The sequence below is a fragment of the Ursus americanus genome, chromosome 14, assembly GCF_024610735.1.
Source record: "Ursus americanus isolate L20-20 chromosome 14, mUrsAme1.1.p, whole genome shotgun sequence".
NCBI classification, from domain to species: Eukaryota; Metazoa; Chordata; class Mammalia; order Carnivora; family Ursidae; genus Ursus; species Ursus americanus.
The window spans coordinates 45,150,577-45,160,013 of record NC_142140.1 but is presented as its reverse complement, the minus strand read 5'-3'; the positions used below and the strand labels follow the sequence as shown (position 1 = coordinate 45,160,013).

General features: G+C 50.2%; 1 protein-coding gene across 9 annotated transcripts in view; it reads left to right on the top strand.

The window, feature by feature from the left end:
* The first annotated feature begins 70 nt into the window (after positions 1-70).
* C14H19orf44 (chromosome 14 C19orf44 homolog) overlaps positions 71-9,437 on the top strand; it is a 17,078-nt gene continuing 7,711 nt past the window's right edge. For 4 of the 9 annotated variants that reach the window (XR_006776299.2, XM_045778472.2, XM_045778471.2 and 1 more), the window contains exons 1-4: positions 86-152; positions 3,223-3,968; positions 4,221-4,986; positions 6,805-7,120. Coding sequence is in view for 8 of the 9 variants with exons in the window: in XM_045778472.2 (XP_045634428.1) it covers positions 3,949-3,968; positions 4,221-4,986; positions 6,805-7,120 (1,102 nt within the window). In the remaining variant the exon portion in view is untranslated. Of the gene's footprint in view, positions 153-197; positions 1,478-2,258; positions 3,969-4,220; positions 4,987-6,804; positions 7,121-9,437 lie in introns of those variants that run through there. The other 5 variants (XM_045778468.2, XM_045778466.2, XM_045778469.2 and 2 more) reach the window with 5 other exon arrangements.

Sequence of the window (9,437 nt, the reverse complement as noted above, 5' to 3'; positions counted from 1 at the left end):
CTTGGGGCCCCATTGGTCCTCAGAGCGCGGCGCGCGCCGGGATATGTAGTCTCTTCCGCCCTGGCTCTGTTGCCGGGGCAACGGTCCCATCTGGCCCCAGTGGCTGGCGGAAGCACCGCGGTGGCCTCTGCGGCTGGACATCCCGGCAGGAGGTTGGAAGAGTTGGCTGGGCTGCCGCGGGGCTTGGCGTCAGAACTCGGGAGAGGAGTTGTGGGGAAAGGGGAGCATTCTGAAGCTGGGCTGGGAGGGAGACGGGAGGGCGGCCCGGCGCCTCACGCCTGTTTGCCGGTCGGGGCCCACTTGGGAGCGTGGTCGGGAGTGGGTCGCTCCCGGCGGTGGGGAAGGGCCCGATGGTCTGAGGGGAGCCAGTGTTTTCAAAGTTAGGTTTACTTATTTTTAACAACTTGACTGAGGATTCATTTACGTATCGTATGATTCACCCCTCTTACGGGTACAACGCAGTTACTTTTATTTATACGTTTACCTAGTGGTGCGGCCATCACCACGATCCAGCTTTAGGACTTTTCCGTTGTCCAAAGGATATCCGTCCTGGCCCTTTGCAGTCCCTCCTGGCTCCCACTTCCAGGCCCAGGCAGCCACTGAGGTGCTTTGAGACTGTGCAGATTTGCCTTTTCCGGATGATCCTTATGAATGGGATCATACAGTGTGTGTTTTTTTTTGCGTCTGGTTACTTTCCCTTTGCATGATGTGTCCGAGATGCATGCGTGCTGTTGTGTGTATCTGTATTTGTTCTCTTCTTATTGCTGGATAGTACTTCGTTTACTGATGGACCTCAGTTCTCATCCATTCACTAGTTAATGGACTTTTGGGTTGTTTCCACATCTTGTCTGCTATGAATACTATTATGAACGTTTGCATACATTTCAATCGTCTTGGGCTATGTGGGAACTGCCAGACTGTTTTCCAAATTGGCCCCTGTACCATTTTACAGTCCCCATGACAGTGTATGAGGGTTCCAGTTTTTTCACATCCTCGCCCACACTTGTTATCTGTAGTTTTGATTGTAGTCATTCTAGTGCCTGTGAAGTGGGATCTGGTGGTTTCAATTTGCATTTGTTTAATGGCTAGTGACATTGAACCTCTTTTCATGCTTGCTGGCCATTCGTATCTTTTTTTTTTTTTTTTTTTTTACTTCAGTATCTGTTCATATCTTTTGCCCATTGGTTTATTTTTAATTGTGTGTTTTAAAAATATATCAGCTTGTGGTAAAATGGACATAACACAATATTTGCCTCTTTAACCATCATTGATTAAACCTGGGAAACTTTCAGAAGAACTAGGTGCTGGAAAACTTGGCTTGGCGGTCAGGCTTTCCCTCTGACCCACAGAATGGCCAGGGCCGAGTCCTCTCCTGAGCTTCAGTTACAAAAATATTAATGAAGGTAGCTGTAGATGTGCCAGCGGCATCCGCTTCCTCTTTACCACGTCCTTCCAGCTAAAAGCCCATTAAAAGCAGGTATTCCAAACATTATTATCTAAATCTTACTATTTATTCCATGCCCTACAATGAACATAGGATTGTAGTTATTACCACCTTTTTACTGATGAGCAAGCTGAAGCACAGAGTGGTTAAGTAACTCGCCCAGTGTCACACAGGCTAGGAATTCTGCACTGTTTCTGTTGGGTGTGGTTTTGTATTCCCTGACCCGTGGGGTCAGGCCTGTGCTAGGTTAGTTAATACTGTTAGTTCTAGCGCAGGCCTTAGTACCCAGGTGGTTAAGATGGGGACAAGCAGGCAAGCACACCAGGCAGAGAAACAGAGAGTAAAAGAAAACTAATTCACTCTTTTTTTTTTTTTTTGAAGATTTTATTTATTTATTTGACAGAGAGACAGCCAGCGAGAGAGGGAACACAAGCAGGGGGAGTGGGAGAGGAAGAAACAGGCTCCCAGTGGAGCAGGAAGCCTGATGGGGGGCTTGATCCCAGAACCCTGGGATCATGCCCTGAGCCAAAGGCAGACGCTTAACGACTGAGCCACCCAGGCGCCCCAGAAAACTAATTCACTCTTATACGGAATCTTAGGGCTGGGTTAAATACTTTTCCTTGCACAAAACATTTGAGTTCAGCTCTGAAAGGTGCAGAAGACATAGGATTGCCAGATGTAACAAATAAAAATATGGGACACCCATGGGGCGCCTGGGTGGCGAAGTCTTTAAGCGTCTGCCTTCCGCTCAGGGTGTGATCCCGGCGTTATGGAATCGAGCCCCACATCAGGCTCCTCCGCTAAGAGCCTGCTTCTTCTCCCACTCCCCCTGCTTGTGTTCCCTCTCTCACTGGCTGTCTCTATCTCTGTTAAATAAATAAATAAAATCTTTAAAAAAAAAATATGGGACACCCAGTTGAATTTGAATTTCAGATAACCAACAGATAATTTTTTAGTTTGAAAGTGTTTGGAACATACTACTTTTTAGTATAAAAATATTTGGGTCAGGGGTGCCTGGGTGGCTCAGTGAGTTAAGCATCCGACTCTTGGTTTCAGCTCAGGTCTCGGTCTCAGAATTGTGAGTTCAGGCCTACGTTGGGCTCTGTTCTAGCATGGAGCCTATTTAAAAAAAAAAATGGGGGTCATACTTAGTTTTAAAAATTATTTACTGTTTATTGTAAATTCAGATCACTGGGTGTCCTGTATTTAATCTGGCGATCCCAGTAAGCTTGTTTTCTGAGTGGATAGGGATGGGAAAAAAGGCTTTTTCAGGTCTCACAGTGAATTAAAAACTATAATAAAATAACGCATGGCTTTGTTAAAACATTTAAACAGTATGGAAACAAGCAATGGTTGTGCATCTCGTCTTTTCTGCCTCACGGAGTATTATGCTGGGGGCGTTATTATGCGTACAGGTCTCCCTCGTTCCTTTCACCAGCTACATCGTAGTCCCTGAGCTGCGTGCGCTCTCCTGCCTCACACCAGGTCTCTATGGATGGGTTCAGGTTGTTGACAAGTATAAACAGTACTGCTGAGACATTCCTTGAACACGCATCTCTGTGTGCGTATCTGAATGTAATTGTAGGTAAATTCTCAGACGTGGAATCGCCAGGTCATGGGGTTTCGGCACTTCCCACTTTCATTGCCGGCCACGTTCCTTACTGAAGGGGCCGCAGCAAAGACACACCCACGCATGCCCTATTTTTCCATCTTTTTAAGATTTTAAACTTTTTGGAAACCTTTGGAAATCTTATAGTGGGTCGTTTTTATTCTTTTAGGGGCACATGGGAACTCTGAGAATATGTGAAAGCACTGACCCCTCTCCTCCAAAGAACGTACACCAGCATGTGTGCACAACATTCAGTCGACATTTTGGTGGATGCTGTGTCTGTCCGGAACCCCTCCACCCTTCCAGGGCGGTAGTTTACGCACTTAAAGTACGGTTTTCTGGGGGACTCCTTAAATGTACAGATTGTGTTCGAGCCATTCTTTGTGAGAGAGCTGGGGACACCCGGGTAAAGGAGGAGCCCTGATCTGGGGAGCGAGCCGGGAGCAGGACTCTTTGAGTAGTGGCGGTGTAGCTGGCCGGGCAGTGAAGGACGGTGGGGAAGAAGGGGGCCTTTGGAATCAGACCTGAGCTTTGAATTTGGCTTTGCTGCTCACCAGCCAGGTGACCCGAATTGGCGACCTTGACCAGTGACCTAACCTTTGGGGGCTTTTATTTCCTCTCTAAAACGGGGATGATGGTAACTGAGTCAGGGTCGCCTGAGGATTAAATGAGATAATAGAGCTCTGAGCAGAGTGCTGGGCACACCGCTGGAGAAGCACTGGCTCTTCTGTTTAACATTAACACGTTTCATTGAAGTCCTGGCATAGAACAGTAATTCAGTTAGCGGTACTGGGTGTTGACGTTTTCATTGTCATCGTGGGGCTTGAAGGAAAGGCTCTAGCCAGACTGCGAGGAGGGATCTGAGCTCTCAAATGGGAGGCATCGAGAGATTTGAATGCACAACATGAACGTCAGGTATTCTTTTTTTTTTTTTTTTAATTTTTATTTATTTATTTGACTGAGTAGAGAGAGAGAGTGCACAAGCAGGGGGAGCGGCAGGGAGAGGGAGAAGCAGGCTCACCGAGCAGGGAGCCCGATGCGGGGCTCGATCCCAGGCCCCTGGGATCCTGACCTAGAGCAGAAGGCAGACCCTTCACCGACTGAGCCGCCCAGGCGCCCCTGAACGTCAGGTATTCTTACTCTACATTTTCTTTCTTCACTTCCTAGAATGGCTTCCGTAAGAAGAGCCGGCCATCCCGTGCGCAATATTTTTGGTGATTTTAGTGATATTTCCTTAGAAGATTCAAAGATGGAAGAAATCAGAAACCTGAAAATCGGTAGAAGTCTTACCCAAATAGCACCCGGTCATAGCAGATTTCTAAAAGGAAGCCAAACCATGGGTGTAAAACACTCGCTCCTGAAAGAGAAGGCTGTTGTGGAGGGCGGGAGCAGGCTGTCCTCAGGGAGACGCCCGGCCCCGGCCTCGAAGCTCAGGGCCAGCGCCGTGCTCACAAAGCTGGAGCAGATAGAAACCAAGATCAGGAAGCGGAAGGCGCAGATGGATTTGTCTGGCCTGGACTCGGACCTGAGGACCTCTGAGGACAGTCTTCCAAGGAGCGCAGATACGGTCCTCCCCAGGGGTACAGCCGGACTTTCTTCACACAGCCTGGATAAAACCTTCCAGAAACACGCCTGTGAAATTCCTGTGGCTGAGAGCAGCGCGCAGAATGGGAAGGTCAGTAGGTTTCTAAAGAGGAGGGAACCACCCGTTGAAAATACCTTCCCTGAGGCACGTTTTGGAAAAGAGAGGAATTTTCAAACACCCAAAGAGAAAAAACCTACTAGAAAACTGGATTCTCCAGACAGCGATGAGGAGGAAATGAGAGAGTTGCTGGGAAGCTTGATAGAATCTTCTAGAGAGAAAGAAACCTTCACGAATCAGTGTTTAAGAGACCCCAGAGTCAGTGAGGAAGAACAGACCAAACTATTCTCGGTAAGGTTGGCATGTACTTATTCCTTTTTTTTTTTTTAAGATTTATTTATTTATTTGAGGGAGGGAGGGGCAGAGAGAGAGGGAGAGAGAATCTCCAAGCAGATTCCCCACTGACTGCGGAGCCCGGGGCAGGACTCGATCCCACAACCCTGAGATCATGACCTGAGCCGAAACCAAGAGTCAGACGCTCAACCGACTGGGCCACCCAGGCGCCAGCGTGTGCTTACTCATAACGAAGCCTCAAGTCTGCTCTTCATGTCACGGGGCTCGAGACTGGACAGCAGCCAATTTGCTCGGGCTACTGAGGAAGGGGTTTGACAAGGGACGGTTGGGCTCCAGCCAATCACGGCTGCCTATTTTGGGGCTGCTCCGTGGGTGCCAGGATTTGGGACGTATTAGGCAGGTTATGCTATCTGGAGGAAGTGTGTGCACCTCGGGTCAGCACACTTTGTGTGACTGCTCGCCAGTGGCGATCCACGGCTGCCTGTCATTGGCACCACACAGGAAACGTGGCATAGCTGCCCTTCCATTGTTTTTCAATTGAGATGAGATTGAGGTAACGTAAAAGTAACGTTTGTAAGACGAACCCTTCAGCGCCATTTAGTCCATTCGTGGTGTTGTGCAACCACCTCTGGCTGGTTCCAGAACATTTTCCTCAGCCCCGAAGGTGACCCTATACCTGTTAAATAATCACTCCTCGTCTTCCCCCTCCCCCAGCCCCTGGCAACCTCTAATCAGCTTTCTGTCTCGGTGGATTTTCTGTCGGGGATTTTCATATACATGGACTCACCCAGTACGTGGGGCCTTCTGTGACTGGCCGCCGTTTCCGAGGTTCATCCACGTCGTAGCGTGTGTCAGGGCTTCGTTCCTTTCTGTGGCCGAGTGAGACTGCATTGTGTGAACATACCACCTCTTATCCATCCGCCATCCATTGATGGGCATTTGGCTGTTCGTGACAGCACTGTTCACGTATCTGTCTGAGTCGCTGTTGTCAGTTCTTTCGGGTCTGTCCCTATGAGTGGGATTCCTGGGCCCCATAGCAATCCCACACGTGGCGTCCTGAAGCAGTGCCAAGCTACTTCGCGCGGCAGCCGCACCGTTTTGCACTCCCGCCGGCGGTGCACGAGGGTTGCAGTTTCTCCACATCCTCACCAGCACTTGCGATCAGAGCTCACACTGGTGACTAGAGCCATCTTCGTGGGTGTGAAGTGATGGGAAGGCTGCATTTTAAGGGGGAAAAATACGTGTATATACGTTCTGATTCTGTTGAAGGCCCAGGCTATCATAGATCATGTACTCAGGGGCCTTAATTAATTAATTAATTTTATTTATTTATTTTTTTTAAAGATTTTATTTGTTTGAGAGAGAGAGAGTGAGAAAGAGAGCATGAGTGGGGGGAGGGGCAGAGGGAGAGAATCCTCAAGCAGACTCTGAGCTGTGTACAGAGCCCGACGCGGGGCTCGATCCCAGGACCCTGAGATCACAATCTGATCCCCAGGCAGACGCCTAACCAACTGAGCCACCCAGGTGTCCCTGAGGGGCCTTAATTTTAAAAAGGTATAATTAAAACAAAATTTATTTGAAAGCCAAGTGATATTTCTGATTATTTGTGGAGTATTTCTGGTCCCAATATTATCTTGTTTAAATGTTGTAGCTTGGCTTCCAGAAATGAGGGGAGAGAAAGAGAAAAGGGCACAGAAAGAGAACTATTTGATCCCTGATATTGGCCTCATGCCCTGCTCTGGCCATATTATTCAGTGGTAAGGACTTCATGGTCACCTCTTTGGTAATTAATTTCATTTATTTCCGCCAAAGTAGGATCAGATCCCAACTCAGCCAAGAATCCTTTCGCTACCCAGTGAGGAACTTTCCAGCCCAAAGTCATTTCGGACATCACGTCTGCCAGCCTCACAGTCTGCAGACGGAACCCTTCGCAGCATGGGCTCAAGAGCTCGCTCCCCACAGACTCACACTTCAGGGGACACAGCCGCCCGCACGGCACTGCTTTCCATCACTGGCACCTCTCCAAAGTCAGCCTCGATGGAGCGGCGTGGCAAGCTCTCCTCCCCCGGAAGGAGTGAGGCTGGGCCTGGCGATGAGTCACTCTCAGAAGCTGCCGATGACAGCCTGAATGGTAACCCACGGCCCTGTGCCCAGCTGTCACCCTGGGCAGAAAGGGCGAGACCACCTGGAGGGTCCCTGGGAGAGGGGTCACTGGGCACTGCCGTGCGGAGTGCATGGCTCACTCTGCACCCGTGCTTCCTGACCTTCTTTCCTGGTGGAGGGGCCAAGTTAGATTTTTGTTCTCTCTCTAATGTCTTCACCCAGTGACCCAGAGCAATAACCCAAAAACAAAATCCTAGAGGCACGTACAGCAGAAGGGCGACTCCGTATTCCTTTTGTTGAAAAAGAAATTTGCCTCCTTTCTTTTTTAAATTTGGGAAAGGAAGTAAATCTCTAACCAGTCACAATTAGACATTTGTATTATTTCGGCATTATTCAACATTGTCTTTATCTCTTATTTTTTTATTTTTTTAAAGATTTTATTTATTTGTCAGAGAGAGAGAGAGAGAGAGCACAAGCAGGGGGAGTGGCAGGCAGAGGGAGAAGCAGATATCCCTACTGAGCAGGGAGCCCGATGTGGGGCTTGATCCCAGGACCCTGGGATCATGACCTGAGCAGACGGCAGATGCTTAACCGACTGAGCCACCCAGGCGTCCCTGTCTTTATCTTTTAAGAAAATATTTTATTTATTTGAGCGAGAGCAGAGGGAGAGAGTCCCAAGCAGACTCCCCGCTGAGCACAGAGCCCCACATAGGGGCTCAATCCCACAACCCTGAGATCATGATCTGAGCTGAAACTAGGAGTCGGATGCTTAACTGTGCCACCCAGGCACGCCAACAGTATTTTTTTTATCTTAATATTGCACATATTGAAAAAAGAAAGGAAAGAGACGCACAGCCAACCAACACTCCCGTCTTCCGTCTGGGGCGCTTCATCATGAGATCCAAGTTGAACTGTGTCTCGGGGGCCCCCTGGGCACCAGCACACGCTGAGTGTTGTGATGGCAGGAGGATGATACCAAACAGGCCCATGAGCGCCCTGGCCCCTGCGCTCTGGGTGACCCGGAGCTCGTGACTCCGTGGTAGGGGAGGAAAAATCGCTTTTCTATGGTCCGGGCTGGGGCCCTGCAACAAAAGACAGATTCACAGGAGAAAAGCATACAGATGTTAAATAAATGTTAAATGAGTATCTAGTGTAAGTTTTACGTGACACAGGAGCCTTCATAAGGAAATGACCCGAAGAAGCAGTTGTATGTGAGCGGTTTCCGCTAGGCTTGGTGAGGAATGGGAAGTGGTGCAAGAACGTGATGGGACAAGAGGCAGTGAGCTGAGGGTAGTAAACGGGCAAAGTTAGTGAGGCCTGCTGGGCTTCCTGTTGGCGTCCCTCCGTCTCGGAAAGAGGAGGCTCCTTTCCTGCGGGTGGAGGGAGGGCACTTCTCCCGTGAGGGTCTTATGAGCTGCGTCAGGGGAGAAGGGCAGAGAATTCTCACAGCGCCTGCCGTTGCTCAAGTTCCTTCAGCCTGAAATATTCAGTAGGCCGAGGCGCCAAGTTTCGGGGTGGTGTGTCCCGAGCCCCATCACAGACGAATGCGGGTGTGAATGCCCCAGTGGAGCAGCAGCAGATCTGCCGAGGCAGGGGGGAGACGTGGCCAACAAAGGTGCCCTCTTTAGGGTCGGAGAATGCAGTGGACCGGCTCTAGGCTGCCAGTGTGAGAAGCCCTTCGGGCCCCCTCAGTGGCTGCCATCCTCTGGATGCCACGTGGCACCTCGCTAATCGTGGTTCTGATCCTTGGGCCCGAGGGCTGGTAGGTGGGTGTCCTTGTCCCCCTGGCCCCATGTCACCTGCCTCATCACGTGGATGGGAAAGCGGGCGTAGACTGGCAGGGCAGGTGACAGACCCAGGTCCCTGCCCTTCTGCCGTCTGTCCATACTGCCAGTCCCACTGCCTCTCCGTCCTCACGGCCAGCCTGGAGGGGCCTCTCCTGGGGGCCAGTCCTGCCCCTCCCTTGTCCAAATGTAGCCTCAGAGAGAGAGGCAAGCTGGAAGCAGTGAGTACATTCTGAGTTTAGGGTCTGACGTAGTTGGGGTGGACGTCCTGGCCTCACTTCTTACTGACTGTGCAGTCTCGGGCTCTCTGTGCCTCAGTTTCCTCATCTGTGAAGTGAGGCAGAACCACGCTAGTGAGACCATGCACGTGAAGCCCTGGCTGGTCCTCCACAGGAAGCACGTGCGTGTCAAGTGTTGGCCGACGTGGCAGTGACATCGTTCCTCAGCCAGTGCCAACACAGTTCCAAAGTGCTCAAGTCCTGAATCACCCTCGTGCCTTTGCTCCGGGCCAGCTGGGATGCCTTCTAGTTCAGAGGCTTTTCCAAAGGGTTGTGTCTTTGG